The sequence below is a fragment of the Gymnogyps californianus genome, chromosome Z (genome assembly GCF_018139145.2).
Source record: "Gymnogyps californianus isolate 813 chromosome Z, ASM1813914v2, whole genome shotgun sequence".
Taxonomy (NCBI): domain Eukaryota; kingdom Metazoa; phylum Chordata; class Aves; order Accipitriformes; family Cathartidae; genus Gymnogyps; species Gymnogyps californianus.
In genome coordinates this window covers 81,325,361-81,351,934 of record NC_059500.1, presented here as the reverse complement: position 1 = coordinate 81,351,934, position 26,574 = coordinate 81,325,361, and the positions used below count along the sequence as shown (strand labels likewise).

Genomic DNA, 26,574 nt, shown 5'->3' with positions numbered 1-26,574 from the left:
AATTTTGCCTGGGAAATTAATTTGGAGATGGGCAGAACATGCATATATGTGTATGCAATTTGTCAGTCATTTGTGGAAAATTTTAATAAATGACTAAAACCAGCCAGCCTCGGTGCTAAGCTAGACTCAAGTTAACTTCTGTATTTTCTGGAGTTGCCTTTAGCCAGGAAAGACTTGAGGAAATATAAATGTCTAATCCAACAATAACCTTAGTCTGCGCTAACTGTTAAAGAGTCTGCAGCAAACTTGCCTTTTAACTTTATTGATGAAGTACATAACCACGATGCAGCCTACTTCTGAACTATTATCTGACTTGTTTTGGGATGCAGTGTCCTATGGCATTTGGTAATGAAAGGTCCTAAACAAAGTATTTGTTTCATGTGAAACCTCAGTGCTAACGTGTCTGTTTTGGTTTGTGTTTTTAGGGATCAGACGGGAATCTCTAATTTATTACTTGCTGAGTGTTCTGTCTGGTGAAAGTCATGTCATCCATATTGCCATTCACTCCACCAGTTGTGAAGAGACTTCTGGGGTGGAAAAAATCTGCTGGTGGCTCTGGAGGGGCTGGTGGTGGTGAGCAGAATGGTCAGGAGGAAAAGTGGTGTGAAAAAGCAGTGAAAAGCTTGGTCAAGAAGCTAAAGAAAACAGGACAGCTGGATGAGCTTGAGAAGGCAATTACCACTCAGAATTGCAATACAAAATGTGTGACGATACCAAGGTAAGTGCTGTTGTGTTTGAAATTGTTACAACCACTTAAGAAAGAACTAAGTGGATGTTTAGTCTATCCTGTGAACGAATGACTAAAAAATCAGTTGCATGCTTTTGATACTTTAAAAATTCTTTAAAACCTATTTTGGTTTTATATAGTGCTTGCTTACAACTGAATCACATGCTTTGTAAAGTCACAATTTCTAATAATACCTTTATGTTTCAATTTTCATTACTACGTAGATTCCAGTTTGTATGTATTCTGGTGGTGCCCAGTACAGCTCCTAGTTTGTAGCACTGCCTTATGCTTTTATTTAATAACCCTGTCTATAATTGGAGGGGCATACTTGAACCTACACTTCCACTTTAAAAAAAAAGACTAGTTTTTCCTTGGTCAACACTTCAGTCATCTAATTATTTTCAGTTGTATCTGATAGTTTCATTTAAATTGTACAAGCTGCATCCATTCTCCCTTTTGAAGTGAAATTTTATCTTTGGAGGCAGGTTGTCTGAAGACCAGTTTATTTACTGTAATTATTATTTGTTATTGGTTAATGAAAGTGCTTTTTATTTAATAATTTGGAGTATTTCTAGAACTGCTCTTCTGCTCCTGATATGTATGTACGTTTAGGTGAACGACTTGCATCCTACCCCTTTGACTTTCTCAACTTAATTCATAGCAACTGCTGTGCGAGAGGCAAGGGTTATGTTTGTAAGTATAATGCAGTCTGCTCTCGATTCCTGTTGTACAGAGTTCCCACTAAGGTGCATGTGTAAGCTCATTATGTGAGACCTAAGTATCAAATCACTTCACAGGTGTGTTTTTCTATGAAAAAATTAGAGGATCTGGTGGCACAGGAATATTCTGGGCACTCAGGCCCTCAACACTGAAAATAATTTCTAGGGGAGAGAAACTGCATCTGGTTTATGACCTTAATTTCTATATTAGCACATTCAATCCAGCTACTTATAAACTTTGTATTAATCATAGCACAAACTAGATTTGACTGGTGTCAGTAATGATTTCCATATATCAAATGTGTTATAGCTGTTATCTGATAATGGTTTTAGCATTCTCTTTTAGATTTGACACAGCTTTCTGGGAAAATCATGAGTATGCTCTGAACGAATGACTACTTTAATTCTGTTCTCTCTCTTTTCTATTCACTTTTTGTTTCTAATGCTGCCCGCTGCTTGTATTTTCTTCCCTAGAGCAGTCCCAAAATTCTCTGGGTTTCTCTTCTGCTTTCTTCCTTTTGCCAGCTGGAAGACAATCAGAAATAAAATATTAGAGCTTTCTTGTCTTAGTGTATATCAGTAGACTAAGATTGAAACCTGTAGGGATATATACTTCTTGACTTGACATGAGATGACTCTATGTATTTAGCAAGTCTTTACCACGACAAAGATGAAATGCTTAATTGGAAGGTGTTTCATATGACAGAAGCTAAATATGCCATACAGAGATTCACTCGATATAAAATGTGTATCTAACTTTTAGGGCTCTTTTAGAGCTCTTAGAGAGACTTCATAGAGCTCCTGTACTGGGGCAGTAAATATTGCTACTTCAGAAGAATAGTTGTCTAAATTTAATTTTGAAGGTGATGTTAGAAGATACAAACAGTATGCTAATATGTCATTGTTTTCCTAGTCTACTTTGAGTATGTCCTCCTGCTTGCATGACCTTTTGTGTTAAAGTAGACATAGTAAATAATTCTTTAAAACAAAATACGAAGCTGTGTTATACTCTGTATAGCCTCCATGTTGTGACCAGCAGTTCTTGCTGGGCTGTGATGTACTGTTCTCATCTATCCTCCAGTCAGCTGTAAAAAGGACTGGACCGAGGTTTTACTTTTCTTGACTACCTTAGGAGTAAGCTGGTAGCTAGAGAGCTCTTCAAGTGATGTTGGCTATTATATAAGGTTTAATTTTAAACTAAGAAATGGCTTTGGTGTTAAGGGGCGGATGATATCAGGGTTGCCAGCAGCGCTATACAGAATTCTTGAGTTTCATAGTTGGCTTTTGGACTGTTGATATTATTTCACTTTGACAGCAGTAGTCTGGGTTCCCAAGAAAGAACAAATGTCAACTCAGTACTGTAATGACTTCTGGTGATTCTTGTTCTTGGATTTACTAAGTTAATGAAACTGCTGCTTGAGACCCACTTTAATGAATGTCTTAAAGATCTGCAGATCAGCAGGGATAAATAATAAAATGCTGAATTTGAAACTTTTTTCTTCCTAGTCAGCAGGAAGTTTGAGGTGCTAAGCTGCTGAGACGCAGTTCTGATGTGACAGCTGGGCTAACTTTCCAAATGTTGTTCTGCTTGGGGAGGGTTTTTGTGTTTGGTTTTGTGTGTGGGGTTTGGTGGTGTTTTTTTTTTTTTAAACTAGCTTTAGATTTACTTACTAATACTGTTTAACTCAGCGTAGATATTGACAAGTGTTGTGGGATGCTTCTGTTTGCCACTGTTGCGTTATTCCCTCAACAGAAGTTTCAGTCGTGGTTTCACAAGTTTTTGGTTCCCTTGGAGATTTCCAGAGAGTTTGATACAGTACTTAACTCTAGTATATTTTTTCATCATTGAAACCTGAAGCAACTAACACCTACAAGCTTTTCTCACAACTGAGAGCAGCTTGGACAAAAGTTGAATTAAATTGCCTCTTCAGAAATCTGCGTGTACTTACTGTATGTCATTGACAATCCTGCTGCGATTAGGATTGCTCTGTTTCTGCGCTGTTTGTCAAGGTGACTACATCCTAAGTGAGGCTGATACTGTGTGTATTATGCAAAAGCTGCTCATGTGGTAATTAACACTTCTTACGCAGACTAATAGAGGTTCTGAGAAAGCAGAAGCAAACAGATGGAGTGGGTGTTGGCATCGCACAGCAGGGGTGCTTAGCTCTTCATAAGTGGGTCAGTAATCTAGAGCAGAGGCTAAATAAGTACAGAGGTCCTTTTGACACTAGCCCTCTAAGTAATTTGTAGTTATCTTACTGAATCTTCCCAGCAAGCCAGTGGGATTCTAATCGCATAATCCCTGTGTATCCTGAAACTAAATGTTGGCACGTGAGTTCACTTTTCTAAAATACGTAATGAATTTGGTAGAATTTAAGATCCCGTCTTTATGCTCTCCCTCACAGTTTTGACGCAAATGGAGCACAAGAAGCAGTCAGTGAAGAAACAGAGCATGAGCATCCATTTATATAAGTCTTCTTCTAATGGAGCAGTTTCTTCTTATGGATTGTTCTGTTGGAACAAATACTTTGTAACTAGTGATAGCTAAAATCCAAGCCTTTAACAAACCAAACCATGCCATGTAGTGAATAGTCAACTGGCATATTCATAGTCTATCTTCATTATTTAAAAAGTCATTTCAGTAGTGACAGTGCAGAGTATTGGAATCCAAAGTAGGGAAACACAAATCACTGGTTTCAGTGTCCCAGTATTTTGGTGTGATCAGCTGTGTGGTTTTTCTGTCTTAAAAAGAGTATAGATATACTTCATGCTTTCTTCTTGCTTCTTTTAGATAAGACTTACCAAAATGCAGTTGTTTTTGTAAAATGCCTGATAACGTACAACTAACAACAGAGTTTAGTTGGGGCAGGTTTGGGTTAATGTTGACCTGGGCTGTTGTATCTCCTGTGTTTTTAAAACTTAAAAATAAGGGAAGGGAAGCACTGAGTTTAGACTCCTTTGTGATCTCTTATGTTCCTCTAGAGCATACATATCTGAAAACTAATGCAGAACTGACTGTGTCCTTCCTGAGCTGTAACTGGGTACATCTGTATCACATGTTGAATTCTGCTTCCATGCCAACATCTGGGTAATGTGACAACTATATTAGGGCTTTATCTTATATGAAGGATGAGTAGTAATGGAGATGACGTGCCTATATCGAGTACTCCCCAGGTACAACTGTAGTCCTCATTTGTTGCACGTTGTAACCCATTCGCTCTTCCCCAGAAGACTCCATCTTGCACTGTGCTTTCGCTTACCCGTTGTTGAACCCGCAGAGCACTGCTGTATCTCATCTCCTTGCTGACAGTTTCCCTGTTCTACTGCTGTCATGGTCTGCATGATGCAAGGCTGAACTGAGGCATATGAGATCACTCAATGTATAGGTGTACCTTTTTTTTCTTCCAGTATAGGTGGGAGGATAAAGAGGAGATAGGTGCCTCCCATCAGTCTCGGCTTCTCTAGCTTTCGTTCATTTTAGCTTTGCATAGTGAATATAGCTTTCATGCATGCCCTGGCAAAGGCTATTTGTAGTTGGGAGGAAGGGGGGCAGCTAAAAGATGCATCTGTAACACTATACCTCTATTTTCTCTTTCCAGATGTTTGTGTACTCATCTCAGTACTGTAGAAGGGTTTGATACAGCATCAGACAACTTCCTGATTGATAACTTAACAAACTTTCTTCTTGAACAGATAAAATTTTTGTTGACGTTAATAGTAGTGGTTATAGTACAGTTACTACGTAAACTTGCTTTTGATACTATGTATGAAACAGTACTTAACACTTGAATCTTAGCTTTAATGGGAGGTCGTGAGGTTCCGCAGAGGAGGTAAATTTTATCACTGCTTTATGTTAGAGGAGACTAAAGCGCAAAACCAAAGCGGTGTGGAATGTCAGTGAAAAGTGATCTGGCAGATTACTGGCTGAAGTAAGGTTTTAAGACCAACTTCCTTAAATCCTAATTCAGAGATTCTTTGCTGGGGTGCTAGTACCGCGCAAGTGCTTTAGGCTCTTAGGCGAAATGCAGCGGTTGCTTCCAGCACAGAGGGAAGGCTAATACTCCTGTCAAGCCTTTGCTTTCCAGCCTGCTGTGCCACTGGAGTTTTAGAAGCTATTATCTGAAAAATGGGGTTTTTTTGCTTAACAGTTCAATATGTTTGTAGCAAATGTAGTCTTACGTGTGCCCTCTGTCCTTCTTGCTTAACATGAGGATAGCATCCCTGTGCTATCCCTAAGCTTCAGGAGCTCATTTTTGCTCTGTTTTCTGCAGCCTCCCAATTCTGACTTAAGTGAGAGAGGTAGCGAGAGGGGCTCAAATCCTGACATTGCAGATTTGTGGAATTTACAGTCAACAATTAGACTCCTGAAGCACCTGGCTTCTGCTTCACATATGAGATGAGTTCTGAATTTTTGTACCATCCAGAGGCAAAGAAGAAACCCTACAGTGGGTTCCATGGTTTTGGGAATATGGAAGATTGTGAGGGGGTGTTGGGAATACGAAGCAGGCCACTGCAAGTGAAGTGGTTGGTTGGCATTTAAATTAAGATCTACTTACTGTCCCTCTTCACTAGCACTGGTGTTTCCTTGAGCTTGTTAGGATGAAGTAGTAATATTTTAAAGCCATACCTGTTGCATGTCTTTCACTTCAGCCAATAGTGAAGGTTGGTAACTTTTTAAACTGCTATGATGGAACCAATCACACCCGGATTCTCCTGGGGCAATAGTGTAGTGGTGGTATTTAAGCATTGCATTCAGAATACCTTTTTAATATTTTTTCCTTAAAGTGAAAATGTAGTAGTATATATTGACTGCTTCTGAAGGCTGTAATGTTTTTGGTTTGTTTTTTTGTGAAGCAAAAATCTACATATCCAGGAGTTTCTTTTCCATGTGACTTCTGAGTCTAAAAGGCTGCTCTTGATGTTCAAGTGACTAATGCTATTGACATTGGACTTCTTTTCTTATACTTGCTTACAGCGTCCAGGAAATAAATCCAGTACATCTTAATTTTGTTGTATTTCCAATGTATCCTACAAGGATTCAGATACTTAAAACTGCATAATCTGGTGAAAGTTCATCAAACATGTGAAGGCAAGACCTTCAAGACGTGGTCAAAATTCTCTAAAGAAATGATGAATTTCTCTATTATGCTAGTGTTATTCCTTCGCTTGCTTGTCCTGCAGCCCTTTGTTCATTCCCTGCAGTGAGTTAGCACTATGGATAAGATAAGCAGCCTAGGCATAGCTGATAGCACATGTTAAAATTGTTTTCTGAAGGCTGGCTCTCTTTATTAGTTAATATGGGCTTCCATACATGGAACTTATTAGTGCTGATCAAAGTGTCTACAAAGGAGTTAACAGCAGAAGTAAACTGAGCAAAGGCAAGACCTGTTTAAAGATGGGACAACTAGCTTGGAACTGCTGTTTGAGAGCAAACAAATCTTTTAAAATGATGACATTTTGATGCCTTTTTCTTCACATAACTGACTAAAAAGTAATTCCTAATTTAGGTGTAAAGGGCACAGTTTTTCTTGAATATAACCTATGCTGCCAGTTAGCATATTTATTTGAATTCCTTGGGAATATTTGTCAGGAAAGTGATCACATAGCTGCATGCAGTAACCTAGTTTTAAGGATGCTTTTGATCACCAGTAGAGCAGAGTTGTCAAGCTAATGTGGCTTCTAGAATAGATTGTTTTCAAGCTTTAAGATCTTTCCCCAAAATAGGTTACTTCAGAGGATAGCGATACAGAAATTCCTTTGTTCCTCCTTTGGTTAAAGCCATAGGAGATGGGTGATTTCAACAGTTACACCAGCGGGGGGGTAAGGTTCCTCTGGAAACTGTTTTAGGAGAGTTCTCAACATCTGCTGCTAAGCTATGAGCGAGTTAGCTAAGAGGACAACAGCAGGCAGTTGGACTGGCACAGTAGATCCTAAAATAACATTGCTATCCAGACAGAGGTGAAGTCTGTTTTCCCAGAAACAGAACTTGGCACTGTCTGTTAGTTTGTAGCAGAGCTGGGATAATTCACTATTCAAGTTGGGGATGGACATTGATTCTTAATCATAGCTCACAAGTTGAGAACTGCTATGTATAAAGAACGTCCTTGAACCGTATACTGTATTTCAGTCTGGATGCATTCACTTAGATGTGAATTGGTTCTATAAATGTTTGAAGACTATAGTTGAACATCTTAAGCTTTCTAAAATAAGTATAGATATCTAAGACAGTACATCAGAATACACTAGCGCACCATTTTTATTGCTGAGATTATAGGAAGAGCGTGCTTGTAAATTGTTTGTTGATAAGCTAACTCCTTTTTCTCATTACAGGATTATTAAGGATGAAGCAGAGCCCCTCTGCTTTCCTCTGGTTGGAATTTCAATAAAAATAATGCTTTAGAACAAAGCCAAAGAGATCTTTCCTAGAATTATGACAAGAGATGGCTGAGATTTTGGGGAGTGTTGGCTAAGATGAGCTTCAGAATCCCCTGATCCTCCTTGTGATAGCTGGTGCTGTGAAGACTTTGGATGTGTTCACTGGAAAGGTGTAGCAGGAGGATCAAATTGCCCTTGCTCTTCAGTCCCGTAATTATGGTGGGACTTGAATGTTGTCTCTACATTCTCTGTAAAAGACTAAAGGAAGTTCTTGGTGCTTTCTAAGTGTGTCGTGCCAGGCTCTGGCCTCTGCAGGGCAGTAAGGACAGAATGATGGTGTGCTTTGCAGTGGCTTCCTGTTGTGTGTGACATCGCTTCGTCTCGGAGTTGGCCCTGTACGTACTCCTCCGGCAGCTTGCTGTGTAGCTTCCTGACTTCCTCTTAGTAAATGGTGGTGTGCAGCCTGAATTTCAATAGCCTGCCTAGAAAACAGCCAGGCAGCTGCTTGCCAGGTGAATAGAGTCCACCTGCATTGCCTGAACATAAAATGTAAAAAGATGATTCTGCAAGAGAAACAGTCCATCGTTGGTGAAAGCGGCGAGTGCAAAGCAGTTGACTTTAGGGGTGTTTTTCTGACATTTTGCAGTGTCTTCTAATTTGTGTTGAGAGTTTCTTTCAATAATTTTATGACGACAGCTTTCAACTGGTCCATGTTCTGTAGTGCTGTACCGTGCAGTCTGGAGTAGTGTGTAGAGGGAGAACAAGAGTGCTGTGGGAGATTACACTGACTTCCTTGGGGCCTTCCTCAGAGCTGGGGTGGCAGAAGCTGGCACCTGGTTTTCCAAGACCATCTCCTGCGCAAAGATATATAGGTCCAGCTCTTCTTAGTTTCTAAATGTTCAGGATGGTGTGGTTATAGACAAAAGGATGCTGGCCCTAATTACATATGTGTAAAATGACATGTTCAAACTCTAGGTTGCAGAACACCTTTAGATGCTGGGTGGACATATAATGGGAAATAAAAATTCACGTCAAGTTTGACTTCAAGTCTCTGAATCTTAATTTCTGAACTTCAGGTTAGCAATCAGTAAGACAGTGTTGGTGACATTACCTGCATCTGTTTGAAAACTACTCTTACGCATTTCCTTTAACTACAAAACTATCTTAAAAATCAGTTTAACTGGTGTTTTATCACAAAAGTAAACTTAAAAATGAGATAACTGGTGGTCACTCACAAGTTTCTCAATTTCCTTTAAGCTGGTGAAAGAAAAATAAGTCTGTTCAGACAAACTAGCCGTGTAGAAATATCAGCTTGTTTGGCATTAATATTCCTGAATTATATATATTTTTTAAATGCTTACTCAGGGAAGGAGCTGGATAACTGTACAACTTCTGTTGTGCTTGTCTCCAGAAACTGACTTTAAATAAATGTGGTTTTGAAGCTTGGTTGTGAGAACAGTGCTTGGAGCATTTGTTACTAAAAATGTTTTGTGAACTGGTCAGTACTGTCTTGAGGTCCTGGTTGAGAGGAGCCCTCATGGATGGGGCTGTGACAGAGTGCAGTGAATCGTCAAAACAGAGTAAGCCAAGAAGTTAAATACTGGCGTTCCCTCTTTCCTTAACTCTTTCTACATAACTTCCACATTATAGCCTAAAGTTAAATTTTGTTTGCTTTCTCCTATTTGATTCATAGCATCAGTGTACTTGATATGTAGAGTAGGATGCAGGATTAATATGAGCATAAGATAATGCTTTTTTTTCTAATAGCACATTTTTCCTCTACCAACACTTTCTACTTGAATGGCTACTTAGCAGCAAAACCTTGTCCCTGATATCTGTATACAGAAGAATGTGCATCAGTAGGGCATGGCCCAGACGCTGCGTATTACAGCACTTGGGGCCTTGCTCTAGTGTAGGTAAGTCATTTTTTAGAAGATGAATTTGGAGACTTAAGTTTTCGAGCCTTCTAATGCAGTGTTGATTGCAATTAAGAGTAGTGATTGTGTTCAAGTGTAATTGAGTGAGGTTTTATTAAAAATGCTGAAACTTAACTGTTAACTTGGTTTGTTGCACAGCTGTGGCTGATGTTGAGGACTGAAGTGCTGTAACTAAGGTTAAGCTTTAGTGTAGACATAGTTCAGGTTACAGCACCTTCTAATATTGATGTCATCCTGAAAAAGGAAGTCTTAGAGTATTAAACAAAGATACTTAGGGCTGCCACTTCTAAGCTCGTGCAATTCAGGAAGCCACGTGACTTACCCACATACTTTGTTACAGAGTTGGTATGCCAAGCAGAAAGTATTGGCATGTCATTTGAGGTAGGTCAACATGTAAAAATATAAATGTGCAAGATACTTAGCCAATAGCAAAATGCTGCATAGTTCAAAGGAGCTTGCCTCTTGAGTCAGGAGGAAAAATTGTTCAATTTTGGGGACTATATTGTGTACTAACTGGAGCACTGGATAAAGGCTTGGGGGATGTGGATTCTGGCCTTGGCTCTGCTACTTTTTCCCAGATAGCCTTACAAGTTTTTAATTTGCTGGCATTTTTCAGTCTATAAATTGAGGTGAATTTTTGCAAGGCGTGTGATAATGCCACCTCTTCACCTCACCGGTACAAGCTGTATTATTTGGTTAGGGAGTGTAAGTTCAAGGCATTGTTCCCACTGGAGTATCAGTGACGTGGAAAGCAAATTTGAGGGTGATGAGTTGTTGGAATTTGTGAAAGTTCTTTAGCTTCAAGTTACTGTTGCTCCTCATTAGGATTGCCTTAATGGTAAGAAGCAGGAAGAGTCAGAATCAAAAATAAGTGTTAAAGCTTGCTTGATTTTTGTATGCCATTAATTGTTTGCCAGGTTAACAACTGATGCTGGGGCTGTTGAATTTTAAGCAAATGAAGAATAGCTACTTGTGATTACTTTAGCGACTTACCTGCTCAGTGGATCCTGGTACAAAGCTCTAACTAGGAAGAATAATATCTGTATCTGATGCTTCATGCTACCATTAAGACGACATGTTGGTCACTCAAGAAAAATATGTTGACTGTGCTGTGTTGTCAATAATGAGCCCCAAATTATCTCATAAATAGTACTTATTTTTCCTCCAATAAAGGAATCAGGGCTTTAGTCAGCCCAAGTCAATGCTAAACTATTCCCTGGCTTACTGTGTTAATTAGTGTCTTTATGTCAGGCCAGCTATTCAGTGTGGTGAAGATTCCTCTCCTCATTATATTCTTCTTTTGTAGAAGTCAGCCAATTTAGTTTTCTTGGTACAGTAACAAAACACCTGAGTGCTGTTTTTACTAGTGTGAATGTTTTATGACAACCAGAGCAATTTTACAGGAAAAACTTCCCGATTGTGTAGCTCAGGCTGTTAGTCTAGGAAGAATTTATAGGATAAACAATGGTTCTTTTACTGCTGCAGCTTTGAACACAAATAGCTAGTTAACAGGCTCCCTACTGATTTAATCCTGCTTGTAATCTACACCTGCTAATTTAATAAAAGTGATTTCCCATGTCTTGTTTACTACTTGTTTCTGTTCACTTATTCTGACTTGGTTGCAGTGCTGATTGGTGGAAAACTTCTGAAATTGACTGTGTACAATGCCGTAGTCTCATCATGAACAGCTTTCGTTGGCTTCTGTCATGCTGCATTGTTTGAAGCAGACCGGCAGGATACAAGAGAACAATCGGGTGCTGGAATAAGTTCACATCTCACTGCATATGCTTCAAAATTGGCAGAAGAACAATGAGATTGGGGAAATCCCCTTGGACAAGTGCTGCACAGTAATCTGACTTCAGTGTTTGTTCAGAAAGATCCCCCAAGTTGTGGCTTTTTATTCTGAAACGTACAAGCAAGTTTCAATAGGTCAAGAATTGAAAGCTTTCATTTGGAGCCTTTGCCTGTAATTGTAGGTAAACTGACCATTTCTTTGAATGCTTGGGTTATCTTTTCTTAGATACTGGATAGAGAGAAGCCTGATGCAAAAGAAGCAAACTCTTAAGTTTTGCTTAAATGCAGAATTTCAAAGTTACTGTTTAGTTGAATTGGTGAGTTACATCCCAGAACTGGTCTTCACTTCCTCTTAGTTTTGTGGGAGGCTTCAAGTCAAGTTCCTCTGTCGATATTTGAAATAGTTTTAACTCATGTTGTAGTTTTGAAATTTTGAACATGAAGAAAGGCCTATATCAGCTGATGTGGAATCCTGCAGCTTTGTGGCATGGAAAGTTGTGTTTGAAATGGTGTTTGACTCTTGAGTGTTTGGTTGAAAAAGTCTTTTCTCTTCAGTAGATAACTCAAATGCTAATTTCATGGACCTCCAACGACATTTTCCAAGAGCACCTTCTGAACCTTGCTGTGTTTGTGTAAGCCTACAGCAGCACAGCCTCCAATTGCCAAAGCTTATTGGTAGTTCTTTACTGTCTTTCTGTAATAAATCTCCTGTTCTGTTATAGTGGAGGGAACTTGAATATAAACTTAACGGACATATCAGGGAAAGAATTCAAGTGTGTCCATTCTGGTGAATTCCACAAAGCTAGTATGAAAATACCTTTTTAGTTCCTTTGTATCTAAATTTTGAGTGTCTGATGTTCTGCATATGTCCCGTGTACCTGTCTTGCAGAGTGATGCCTTGTCTAAGCACAGTTAGTAACCAAAAATCAGTGTTTTGCTGTCCCCTATACGTCTCAAATTAGATGCATATAGTAGGAGAACAGAAGGCCTACTAAAGTGATTGTGCCTGTTGCAAGCTGCATTGGTGGCAGCCATTTTAAAAATGCTATAATAATCTGTTCAATGATAGGAAGACATTTTTACTGGAGCCCAGTGTCACCGTGTTTGTTCATCATGTAGGAACCCTTCAACGTTTTGGCCAATAACCACAGACATTCCAAGAAGGCTTTAAGCAGCTCTCCTTGCAGCAAGAAGCCACGTAACCGTTTACTTGAATGCTAATGTTCCTCAAGCCTTTGAAACTCTCATCTTTTGGGCTGCAGTAGGGCAGAGAGAGAGCAGGGCAACTGCCACCACAGCAGAGGGCAGATGGTAGTAGATCAGGGTTGACTCCTGTTAGGCGGAGTGAGGAAAAGAAACTGTTGGATGTCCTGGGAAAATGCTTTAACTGTTAAGCAATTGCATGTGAGGCAAGAGCGGTTGTGGGCATCGTCTTCAGATGCGTGTTCTGGGTGTGGATCGTGAGCAAGATGCCGAAGACTTCAGGACTTGTCCATGATCTTTATACATCCTTTCTGTCTAGCTCTAGGAAGCGAAGCTTAGGAAATAGATTTTGATTCTTGGTCTAAGGGTGTCCCCCTGCATACTCAGATTTTCTGTCAATAGTAACTAATATGGGGTCCCATATTCTGTTCTGAGCCTGAGGAGAGCAGAGGCCTGTAGTCAGGCAGCTTGGCTATTAAATTGCTTTCTTGATTTTACCTTTGCTGAGCACATAAGGCACTATAATATCTCAGCGAATACACTAAGTTCATTTTAAAAATAAAATATTGTTTTCTTGCATCTGAACAATGAAACTTTTCAAGCCTTTTTATGGCTTCCTTGCTAGTTGTGACTTTAATATTTCTCATAAAATATGGACATTGCTGCGAGTGATGGTAACATCATTGACTTAATTTTTGTATTTACTTATTTAGCAAAATGATATAACGGTCATGGCACAAGTACCATTCAGTTCTCTTCCCCAATATGTTGCCTGGGGAAGCTTCCTCTATGGTTCAAACCTTAACTGCATTTGAAATAACTTATAACTAAGGCATGCAGTGTTTTCTATATAATACTTGATGTTTCTTTGAATTTTCATATCCCTCATCTTTAGAGATAGTCTCTTGTTTGGACATGGATCAAGTTCCATGTATTCTCTGTTTTACCAGTTTTCTGCGAGGTATATATGGCTTGGGCTGCAACGGGTCATTCTGGGTGTAGTGGCTTCCCTGCATTGAGCACTTTACATTATATATCCTGTGTTCATTTGTCTTCCTGGTTTCTTGAGGTGAGTGTGTAATTCATAGGGGAAGCTGTCCAGAGACCGCTTCAGTTTGAAATGAGGTATTAAAAGATCCTGTAACCGTTGTTCTAAGAGTAATCTTTTTGCGAAGTTAGCATATTTTTCAAGGAACATAGACAAGATAAATGTCTTGCAGAGCTAGTCCTTCCCCCTCGCTACCCCAAACACCCGCTAGTTTGAGAAGGTTAATCAAAATGTCACGTCTTTTTTCAGCTGTCCATCAGTTTCAAAACAGCCCACTCATGCTGTAGCATCAGCTGCTCACCCACTTGGAGGATGACGGGCTACTTGAGAAAAATTATTTGACGTAGCCCTTGGTAGCTGTACCTGTTACCTTGTGCGAAAATCTTTCACCGCACCTACTATGACTAATAGTGGTTACGGAACTTGAGATAAAGGTCATTTTTTAAAGTCTGTCTGGTGGTAGTCCTGAAATGTGTATGCCAAGCTCTGTTTACGTCTTTTGAAAGTATGATCTTCTATGAGATTGCTATCTGCTGTTAACAAACCAATTTGTTGTGGATAGATCAGCCAGTATTGTGATGGGTATGTCTTCCTATAAAGATACTTTGTCCTTTGATACTTCTGATTCTGTTTAGCTCTGTTAAGGATGATAAGAGTGTTAATCTGTGAAACTGCATTGGGTGTCATCTTAACCCGCTGCATGATATTGCTTACTAATACAAAACAGAAAAAAGTGACCACATGTGGTGTGAAATGAAATTGAGGTTGAATCTGTTAGGTTGTTCATTCCTTATGTAACTTGTAAGTAAAAGAAAGGTATTTAACAGCTTGACATTGCTCCCGGTCTGGAAGACCGTGCTAGTCATCTGTCTCTTTCGTTGGAGCATTTCAGTGGTAATTTAAATATTAGAAAGGAATTGCTTGATCAGCTGTTTTCACAGGCATGGTATAATGAGCGTGGAGGACAGATGGTGATTTCTCAGCTAGACTGAGCTGCTGAGCATACTTGCTTCATAGCTGCCTGCTACATGATGTGGTGCAACATCTCACTAGCTACACGGAGCTCTGATTCTTTTCCTAAATGGATGTTTTTGGAGCGCATGTTCCTGGTTATGCTTCCTTTACTCCAGTGATAGAGTTTTGATCTTTTATTTCTTTCAGGAGATGGTGGTCTTGTGTTCTCTGGAAAGCTTTTGTCAGAAAGTCTGAAGACATTTTCCAGTGTGGTGTTCTCAGATGAAATACAGATAACTTGTCTGAGTGAACTAATGTTGAAGATACATAATGAACACAGTACTGTCAGCTATGGGAGTTTCAAACTTGCAAACTTCTGTCCCAGTTGAAGTGATGTATTTACATTTCTAAAGATACTGTGAGAAACTGCAAAATTATACAGTAATCAGAAAACCTTTATTGGATATAATAGTGTAACAAATGAAAGTGTAGGAATTCCAAGTTATTTCAAGAATGCCATCTTAAAGTACAAACATCCACGTCCTCAGAGCTTGTGCGTCTGCATGATAATTTTTTTTTCTTTGTTGTTGTTGGGGTTTTTTGTTTGTTCCCCCCCCCCGACCCGGTTAGTCTCTGGGGAGTTGCCACTGTGAATGCTGTTGTACACTTGTCATCCTCACTAGATGCAGGGCATCTAGAAGTCACTGGTTTTGATTGCTTTTTTTGAACACGTGATTGAGGGGAGTAAATCTGTGTTGTGGTTCATCTTATCTCCAGTTAGACTGCTTCAGAGTTTGTGAGATACAAATTGCAGCTGCTGAAAGCTGTGGTGTTATGTTGAGAGTAGGGAACTGTAGGGCAAGTTTCCCAGCAAAGCCGTTAGCTCATGATTTCCATAGGCTGCTTTTGCATGCTCCCTGTCTTCAGCCTTTGAGCATGAGACTTGTGGCCAGCTCCCCGCTGACTCGAGTGAGGCCGAGCTGTATTGCTTGCCTTTTATTTCTCAGGCCTGAACACCATCTCTCTGCTGCTTGACCTTGCCATTTAGAAGGTTACAAGTTTGTAGGCTGCTCTCCACCTGACTTTGAACAGAGAGTGAAGACTCCTTGATAGGACCTATGAACAGACCATATGGACAACAAGAAAAGAAACAAATATTTTACTTCTGCTTGGTTTCCATGGCATCCTGGAAAAATTGTTCTTGAACTCTGAGGTGCTAGCCTTCCAGCATTTCCTAGCATCGAGAGGAAAAATAAAGGTAACACTGATTGTTGTTGGCTGCTTTATTTTGTCTGACAGCACTGGGCTAGCATGTCAGGATTTGGGAGAAGGGAGGAGGATAAAGTGCTTTGAAGAGGCCCGCCTTCTATCTGTATTTTTGCCTTTGTAGGCAGTTTGTTGCACATGTGACCAGGAAGAAGTGTGGCTTTAGAAAAGGCAACAGAAGCATATACTGTTCATCAAGATGACTTGTTGGCCTGGCACTCTGCAAAACTGGAAGAAACTAGCTATTGGCCCTGAAAGAAGCAATGGGCGGCTCAGATGTTAGGCTATAACAGAGTATCTTTTGTACCACACGTTCCACTTTTGCGTCCCCTGTGGACATCCTTAAAGTTTAAGCTGAAGTAAATGGGAGTTGTTCAAAGACTTTTTTCTTTTCCCACAGTGTTAGAGAGGTTAATTGTATCCTGTGCCTCCTGCTTTTCTGGCTATTTTGATGTGTTAATTTTTTAGCATACATCCATTTATAAGGAAGGTAACTTAAGTCATTTTCCTCAGTTCTGATGCTGCATTTTGTATTTGATGTAATGATTTTGAATGTACTGTATAAAATTCTATGTAAACTTTATTCGTAAAAGGGTTCTGATTATGAGAAGTTGTGTAATGGTTCCTAGTTTATATTCCACTAAATATGCATATACGTAAACATTTCTTTCTTGAATGTAGTATGTCCTGAATGGGTATGTAGGGAGGAGGGAGGTGGGGAGAGAAGGTACAGCTACTGTTTTGAGCAAGTAATCTTTCTGTGTTGCATATGCTTGAAGAAAAAAGGTCTGCTTTTGGATTCTGGGGGAGAGAGAAAACCAAGCTTTTTTGTTATGTATATAAGACCAATTGCTTAAATAAAAGTAAATCTAAGGGGTTGGAGACACTTGGGGAAGCACTCATAATTGTGGGAGCCGAGTGCCCCAGCTGCCAGTTTTACTATTGTTTTCTTGAGTTTGTGCTGAAAGAGAAACCTGTGCTTTCAGTTCTGTAAGAGCTTTCTTTTCTGGAGTCCAGGGCTCTTTTAGACGTTATTTAATATCCTTTTCCTAGACTTAACAGGCTCTGTTTCTCCTTTGGAGAATGGGAGAATCCATTAGCAAACGAGCTGCCCACCTGTACTTATGTGTAAATATCCATTTACTCTGGTTGCTAATACTACCCTTTAACAGAACTTTCCTAGGGGTCTGCTTTTCTACCCCAGTGTCTGTCACAGAATGGTCTCCATGGAAGAATCTTGTCCACCTCCTCTTAAGGATGAGTGCCACTGCAGATCTGTGTAAATCATTTTTAAGAAGAATTCGCGCTTGTGCATTTTATTCAGCATTGGCTAAGATATTAGCTCATCCCTCTAGCAGGTGCTTGGAAGAAAAATCATTATTTCATACTGAATTACTGAATCTTTACATTTTCTGGTGCAAGGAAATGAGATCAGGACCTCTGTTACTTCACATCATTCACAAGCAGGAATGAACTGCTGTAGCTTTGAGTCATGCAGTTTGGTGAATGTGTATGCCTGGTTATATACGTTTAAATGATTAGATGAGACTTTGTCACTGTAATATGGGATGGTGGAGATGCAAGTAAAAAGATTGGTCAGTTCTGCAGGGATGCAAAATGATGTAAGATTCAAAGAGGAGTAGGGTAGATATCTCATGAAAGTAACTTAACATTTGCATTGTTATTGCAGATCTCTTTAATGTTTTCTAAGTGAGCATGCTGCAAATAACCTTTTCCCTGCCACCCCCAGCATGGGGAAAAGAAACCATGAGCAACATACATTTCAGTAGTAGTTGAGACACTTAGGCCAGCCAAACTACATCTTACAATAAGCTTTTGTTCAGACAACTGGCTATACAGCTAGCTGAGGTGCTGTTTGCAAAGACAGGTAATATAATTAGCATGGCTACTGGCTGGTACATAGACATTTTAGGCTGTAATAGGGAGAATGCTAATTGCTAGGATATAGAAAGGACTGTCAAGTCAGAATATAAAAGCAGCTACACATATTTTCATTTGAAACCCAGAATTAAGGAAACCACGATCAGGCAGATTTGGTAGGAACTGTCGTCTGTGCTGAATACAATACTGTATGTAAGCCAATGAACTTTTTTAATTACGGACTCTGTTTCATCTATACACCTAAGCCTTTCAAAGCAGTCTTACCTATTACTGTTGTCTTCGAGACCCTCTCTTGAGCTGGTTCCAAAGGTTTGGTATATCTCCCTCCCAGCTGTTCCTGAACCCCAGTTGCATCAGAAAGAAGATAACGGGTATGAGAGGAAGGATTCTGTTCTTTCATCCATCAATTACTTGATCCTTTTCTCAAAGTTAGTATCAGTGGAGTGTGATGGACGGTGTCTTCGCAGGAGTACAACTTCAATTTAGCTACACCAGTGATGAACCAGAGCCTAAGTCAGTATAGCGGTATTCCTGCCTTGGTTGCCGGCTCAGTTTGTTGCTGTGTGAAATCTTGGATCTAAGATCTTACATAGCAAGGTTTTTAAAAAAAAAAAAGTTAGTATGTAAGGTACAGATCTTCAATCTGCAGACTTTAACCTGTTTTCTCAGGCAAATTTTACAGAAGCAGCCATGAGCAATGTTAAAGCAATGGCATTTGCCCATTTGTTATGAAAATATGGGATTCCGTAAATCTAGTGGCCATTTCTTACTGCTCTAACTCCATTTTGGATATCTTGGTGTAGCTCTTGAAGCAAATTCTGCACCGCTTTTCTGCCCCCTTGACAAAATATCAGTCGAGGTAATAAGTCCTGTAAATGTTAGGCTGGTATAAAGGTGTTTGTGTGCCTGTGCTACGTAACTTGTCTAGTTCAAGTGAAAACCTGATCATCTTTTCTGTTGTTATTGCATTTTTCTTGCTTGGTCTTTGAGTGAAAACAAATATCAGGCTCACATATGTAGGGAAGACTTTGCATGAGAATTCTAGAATTTGAAAACGAACTTTCATTCTCATCTCCCACTTTAAAACGCATAAATGGAGTACTGTCACAGTTTACTGAAATTATTTTTCGTTTCAGTCACAGCTCCAGCACTACAAATGCCTTCAGAAAATATAGGGGCGGACAAATTAGATTCAGTGGAAGAAAGGCTCATGATTATAAGATGCAGGAGAAAGACAAATGGAGAATATTGCCTTGAGCATGGACTTGCAAACTTCTTAGTGGCTGTAGATTCTGAAAGATATGAAACATTCAGGAAAAATGTTAGGGGTTCAGTGTAATACTTCACAAATAAGCAAGTCAAATGTCCAAGACCATTCTATAGTGATTCCTGTATAATACGGGCTTTGACTAGCATGATGCTCTTTGCATTTCAGGTTTTATTTGTTGCCTTTCTAGTGCTACCACTTCAGGTAAAGAGGAGGCTGTCAACTGAACTCTGTGCCTTTTAGCTCCTTTAGAGCTGTTCCACTTTGCAAGACTTTGAAGAAGAAAGTGGAATTGCAGTTATGTATGAATTGTCACAATATTTAACAACTTGTGTATAGAGTTTCTGGTACTTCATACGTAAATATCTTTGAAGTGGTTCTGCTTGCTTTCATCTGAGGTTGTACTTGTTGCAAGCACTTCATTTAGTACAAAAAGTACCTAGAGCATGCAGCATTGCCAGTACTGTAAATAGTGTTAGTGGTAGGATAGTTGCTTTGTTCATTCTGTCTCAGTAAAAACTGGTAATAAATTCATAGTAGCAACAACCTGTAATTTACAGATACCAGCCTAAGCATGTATGTGACAGTTTTGGTGCACAGAGGATACTGTTTAAAACTCTGCTGGCTTCAGGTTCTTTCAATTATAGCCTCAAATAAAACAGCATCTCTATAAAACTGAGTATTATTGACAAGACTTACCACGTTTATCCCTGGTTGTATCTTCTATTTTGCAAGTGCACCTCAGGAAAGTACAGGGATGTCTTGGAAGTTGTGCAGCGCAGTGCCATGTGTAGGCACCAGCTTGTTTAATGCTGTGGTCATGACTGTATGGACACTACTTGCACATACTTGCTTGGATCTGCAAATCAGTACATCTGGCTTTTAACTGTGCTGAGAAACTGAACCTAATGGAGCGGCCTAGGTTGAGTACCAACCTGAGGCAGCTTTATTAGTTGGCATCTGGACATCAGTGAGGGGATTGTGAATTGTTCTGTGTAGCTGCATCTCCAGCTACTGAAGTTTCTAGTTCAGAATTACTGCCACTGCAAGCCAGGATGCACATGGCTTTCTATATTCACTAAGATGAGGTCGTACTGTCACAGACTAATGTTAGTATGCTGGTTGGCAATGGTCATCTTATCCTGTTCAGCCTTATCCTGTTCCTTTTTTCACCTAGATGGGTCAGTGTCCTTTACCACCTAATCATATTGCAAATACAAGAATCTATTTTTGGGCAGTGTGTTCCAGTTGAGATGATGTCCATCTGTATTTTTGGACTCTTGAGTGTGACTATAGCATGTTACTTTAGACTGTTTCATCCCATGTAGTTTATATTTGGTTATTATGGATTTTGATATGGGCTTTGATTCCTCCAATAGGGATATAATACGTTAAAGCAAGCAATCATATTGCTTGCTTATGAGTGTGGCACAAACCACGTTTGTCCATGCTCATTCTTCATGGACAGATCAATAATTCATCTGTATTTGAACTGGGACTTGATGGTCCAGTTTTGTAGTAGACTTACAGATACTATTATTCCACTAAGATAGTTTGCACTGTTGATGCTGATTGGGAACATCATCCGTGATATATAGACTAGGCAATACAAATACTTTTGGTTATCTTTGATATTTAGGTTTTTCCTGTGTCCACATTTTTCTTGTGTGTGTCAGTATTTTCTGTCTTACTAAAGAAAGGCAGTTTTGGCACTTTGTCTCAAAATTGTGAAGCATTGCTACAGCTCTTTGCTGTTTAGGTAATTTCTTGCCCAGAGTAGGGTTTTTTTGGAACTCAGATTTTCCTGTTAAAGGAAATGATGAAATGGAAGAAGTGAAGGCATACTGTGTGCTGTTGCATGCTGATAGCCACATTAAAGATTCTTCTTGCCAGAATTGTACGGTATCATCTGAGATGCTGCTCCTTACAAGCAGATGAAAAGTCAGGTTGAAATGCCAACTCTTGCAACCCTTTCCACTTAGGGAAAGGCTCTGATGGAAGTAGCTTCGATTCCACACAGTAATAACTTGTCTGACCCTTTCTTCACCACATCAGTCCTCTGGTCAGTCCCGAGATAGGAGTTGCGGGACTGAGTTGTCCCAGGTTTAGTGTGTAGCAGCTTAACCAGATGTCTGCTAGACTTTGACTTTTCCCTAAAAATCCCTGGGTCTCAAAGAGTAGTTGTTATTCCTTGCAAGTATCCTTTGAGCATTTCTCCTTTCTCTAGGAAATAGTTTTCTTTTGTTAGAACTTCAAAACACCTGGGAAGCTGAGCCAATTTGATGCTTTATATCCCTGAAGTCCCTTATAATAAATTCACTTATTTTGTGGGGTCTGCAAAAGCAGCAATCTAGTATTCAAGCAGGCTTGCTCTGGGAGTACTAGAGGCCACAGAACATAGTGATTTGCTAATCTAAGCTAGCGTTGAAAAGATAAAAATGTTAGCTTTTGTATAGTTGACCTCGTTTCTGTCAACAGACAAATTGTTTTGAGAACAGCAATGAAAATGCTCCTTGGAATGAAAGTGTCTGCTCTGGTGGGAGGAAGTGTATTAGTTTTAAGCTTGTATTTTGGAGTATATTTAAGTGCTGTCTACACAGGAAAGATTTAAGTACAGCTTGGATGCAGGAGCCAAATTGTATTTTGGAAACAATGATGGCTTACCAGTGCTGCAGTATACAGTGAGTTCAAAACCAAAAACCCCTGTTTGGTAAAACATGAAGCCTGAAGTGTGCTTCTAGACTTCGGTTTGAGGGCAGTCTGCTTACTAAAGGTGAAATGGTGATATGTCTTGGCTGCCTCCCTCCTAATAAATTAAACGTGCCTGGGAATGTTCCCAGGCACCGTGGCCAACTGGCTCAGGACTGCCTTGTCCATACTCTTAAGCTCTTAGCTACCAGGGCAGGGTGGCTGCATCTGAACTGCCCACTGTGAGTGGTCCCGATGGTGTGCGACTCACAAACCTGGGAATTGTGTGGGAGAACAGTAATTGGCACAGCCCAGTGCTGGGGAATGTCCTAGCTGCTTTCTAGCACACATGATCATGTTCCAGGGCCTGGGAATCTTTCCAGACAAGACTTAACTTATGAGTACAGATGTTAGTCCTTGATTCTTCTAAATTCTTTATGGACTAAGGCATAGAAGGACTCTTCACATCACAAGGGGTTTAGGACGCTTCAGAAAGGTGGGTTTAGGAGAGAATGTCTCCTGTTTATTTTGGGGCAGTAATTCTGTACTACTAAAAAGTCTGTACCTCCTGTCTGCCTTTTAGATGGTTTTAGCGGTTGTTTAAACATCTTTCAGAATGCAGTCACCTTCTTTCCAGCCACCACCTTTCTGGGATGAGTAGGCGTGTCTGCCCTGCGTCAGGCTATTGCTTGCGTATGAATGAGCATACTGTGGCCTCTCATGGAAGTGCTGTGGATGAAGTATGCTTTTTATGGTTGTGAGGAATTTCATTCTGATTTGGTGTGCGTGTGTGTGAATACTAAGAGCCCTAGTTTACTGTCTGGATGACGTGGTGGGAAGGCGGTCTTGCATCTTTTAGGCAGTGGATCTTTTATGTGAGCAGGAGAGTGGGGAGACCACTTTATTTCCTCAGATGTTTCTCCCAGTGAACAGTAAAAGCTGTGTTGAGCTGACTTTATTGGTCATACAGGATGATTTCCTGCAGGCTCTTCAGTGTTTGATTGTGGATTATTGGAGTTGGAGTATAGTCCTAGTATAGATAAGCCAGTAAAACGTTGATATTAATCCCAGCTCTAAGCAGACATACATCCTGGAAGACAGCGTATCATGTAAGCTGCTGAATATTGGAGCAGTTTTGCTCTAACGAATCACTCTTTCTGTACCTCCGGGCCTGCCCTCCCTCCATGGTGTCCTGAGTTTCATTGCAAGCTATGGCTCCGTCACACAGTCACTTCAGGATACTGTTTGTCTTTCCGTAGGTTATGGAATATGCTGTCAGCTTTGATAGTTTGAATATTTATGGAGGGAACAGGTTAGCAATATAAAATACTGTTCCTGTTCATTGTGCTTTGTCAAGGGCTGTGAAATTTCACTTTTGCATGTGCTGTCTTAAAAGTCTTGTGAAGCAAATGCGTGGCATGTCATGCTTACACCAGTGATACACCCCACAATTTTGGGAACATGTAATCTGTGTGACAGCATCAGCTTTGGAGCACTGCTTTGTATAAAGGATCCATTGCTCAAAGGTAGTAAGCTGTCGGAGCTGACTGTGGCAATTAATATGCAGCAGGTTTTCTGTCTGCTGATTGTTCTTCAAATTTTATGTGCATGATGATCTGTCTTACCAGCAGTAGTGGTGCATTTTTAAGGACACAGTACACTGCAGGGATGCTCCCTGGTGTCCCACAGGCTGCCTATGTGTCTTGAGGGCAACTATTTCAATCCTTACGCAGCTTCTGGCAGCCCACCATCCTGGAGGCATCTTAGGAATATGAAGAAGAGAGGTTGCAGGCTCTACTGATGCAGTGATGGTCAGTATCCCTCTTGGCCCACTCGTTCTGTAGAGCTGTGATGCTACCTGTGTCTGAGTTGGATGTAACTTGTTCAGGACAGTTGGCTCTTGTAGAGCTGGATGTATGTCAGAGAATGGGCCTTCACTTGTGGCTCTCTGCTGCTCTCTACTAAACAAAAAGTCATCTAGTACAAGATTTTAGTTGTGTCCATAATCAGTAAAATTTATTTAACATTTTATTTATGATAAATGCAGACTGCTGCTCAAAATTACACTCTCGCTCCTCCTTTGTAGTGCTTGTGTAGCTCCACAGTGAATAGCAGAACTGAAAAGTAACTCTCAAAACACAAATTTTCAGCCACGTATGTTCTGTGGTCAGATAGCCAGTTTACTGATTTGGGTTGCTGCTCAATTGCGTGGACATTTCAGCCTCCCTGGGATGGCATTTGAAATGACGCGTGTGGGACAGGCAAGAAGGGGACAAGAACCATTCATTCCCTTCATTAGTAGCCCACGCTTATGTTTTATTAAAGTCACCGTGGAATTGTGGTGGTTGTCAGCCCTGAAAGTGGTTTTAAGTACAGTGCTGTGCTGTCTGCTCATTTGTTTCAGAACGCTAATGAATTTTCCCTGTGTAGGGAGGAGAAATAAAAATACCTACCTTACTTCTCTTCCCTTAAGCACTCAATCCAGCTAAGCTTAGTAGTTTAAATTTAAATCACAACACCTATATTTAAAACCAGGAGTTTGGTGTACTTGGATTCTTTTCTTTCTGTTGCAGCTTTTCAGAGGCTATTAGTTCTAAAGGTAATGTAGCAGCCAGTCAAACTTCAGGCTTTGTAATTAGGAAGTGGAGATGTAAGTTGCTTGTGAACCAAATTCTCTTCATTTCTGAGGTGCAAAGTCTAGTTGTGTGTTACTTATATAAAATAAACTGTCAGTTTTGAGTGGTCACAGAGCAAGTCTGTGATAAAGCTGAGCTTGATTTATGCTTCTGAAAGTCTGCTGCCCGTTTACAAGCCCATGTTTTCTTGCTTTGCTTAAATCTGCCGCTGCTTTTAGTTTGTGCCTATGACTGAAGGTTCCTTTTTCTTTACTGTTGTGATCTTGTCATTGAACCAGTTTGGTAAAGAATTAGTTGTCTCTCCTTTCCTCCTGCTTGATTTAGCAATTAAAGTTTTGCTATTCTATAGTTAAGTCTTAAAATACTGTACTGTAAAATTGTGTTAAACGTTCTGTGTTTTGTATACAGTGGAAAAGAATATTTAGTTCTTTAATCAAGGAGAGTACAGAAAACAGTGAGAAGTATCAGCTACAATGTGCTTTTCTTCAGAATCTGAATTTTCCTGTTTTGGGAAAAGCAGCAAATTAGTATGTGCATGGAGAATGAGATTAATGCTTAAGTGGTGGTACCTGAAAGTTAGATTGTGATGTTCAGTTTCAGATACACATGGCCTTTGTTTGAAGTCTTAGGGAAGCTTATGTTTAAAAACAAACAAAAACAAAAAACCCAACCCAGAAACTACCCTTTAAAATTGAATTTTGTTAAGAGCTAGGCTGAGGAAGTTTTGCCTGTTTTAAGGAACATTACAACTGTATTGACTACTTAAAACCAGAGAACTTGTTCACCTTTTAAAAACATTATCATTTACCTTGAATCACGTGTTCCATTTTGATAGCCTCCTTCATATAGAAAATATAGCATGAGATGTCAGTTTAAATGTGAGTCTAACAATGCTCTATCTTCTATGTGAAAGGAAGTATTCTGTACATTTTTCCATGTTTGACATCATGGTGTTTTGAATAACCATGTTCCATATTCATATCAATTTTTTGTTTTTGTTTTCAATTTATGCACAGCACTTGCTCTGAAATTTGGGGACTGAGTACACCAAACACGATAGATCAGTGGGATACAACAGGCCTTTACAGCTTCTCTGAACAAACCAGGTGAATATTCTGCCCTCTCTCGCATCATAGAAGTCTTGTGGGAGGGATTGGCTTTGGAGGGTCTGTAATGGGATGCTTTAGCTTTAAAATAGACTAAAATGCTTCCTAGGCCTCTCATGGTACAGCATTTTAAAATATTTGCTTGCCAGTGTAGAAATCCAAGTGTTCTCAGCTGATGTTTTGACCAATGAAACTCTAATTCTGAAATATTCCTTTTTCACGCCAGTGCTATTGAAAGAATGGGAAGACTTGTTAAATGCAAGCTCTAATGTGATTTGGTATTTATATTAACAAAGTTGGGAAACTTAATTCTTTAGACCTAATCTTACAAAGTGTCTAAACTGCTTTGTATGCCACAAGCTTTCAGTTAAATCTTGCTAATTGGCTCAGATACGAGCTACTAACGAATTGTTTGTAAACTCTTCAGTAGTTAATGGTGGGCAAATTCTAAACAGGGTCTTTATTTTTTCATGTCACATTACTTGATTTGTGTATTGAGGTTTGTCTCCCATCCCATAACGATCATAAACATCTGCATTTGTGTAAGCCTATGCAGTCTGTCTTAAAACTAGCAAAACATTTTCAGCTGGTAGCAAGGCAGATGAAGTCAAGAAGATAAACTGTACAGCCCTTACAAGATGTGCATTCATGCTTTTTGCGTTACAGTTATACTGCCATGTGGATCACTTGGGCAGCTGACTGCTTATAGGCTTATTTGCAGTCCTGTGGGAATTCTTATGTTTAAAGCCATAAAGCATCCATGCCACAGCAAAGCCTTGAGGTTTAGCAGCGGAAGGGACTATTAAGTGTGTGATTTTTTTTTTTTTTTTTTTTTAACAACTGTCTTCTGCATTTAAAAAAAAGTGTGTGAAGCAGTCATCCTAAATACTTGGTTGGCGGTAAAGTGGCTTTTAATGAACTCTAAATTCACTGGCAATAATTTGAGCAGCTA

General features: G+C 39.8%; 1 protein-coding gene across 4 annotated transcripts in view; it reads left to right on the top strand.

Annotated features, from left to right (window-relative positions):
- The first annotated feature begins 356 nt into the window (after nt 1–356).
- SMAD2 (SMAD family member 2) overlaps nt 357–26,574 on the top strand; it is a 40,464-nt gene continuing 14,246 nt past the window's right edge. For 3 of the 4 annotated variants that reach the window (XM_050913500.1, XM_050913501.1, XM_050913499.1), the window contains exon 1: nt 357–718. In XM_050913500.1, the coding sequence (XP_050769457.1) occupies nt 483–718 (236 nt within the window). In that variant the 5' untranslated portion in view covers nt 357–482. Of the gene's footprint in view, nt 719–25,532; nt 25,623–26,574 lie in introns of all 4 variants that reach the window. The other variant, XM_050913498.1, reaches the window with a different exon arrangement.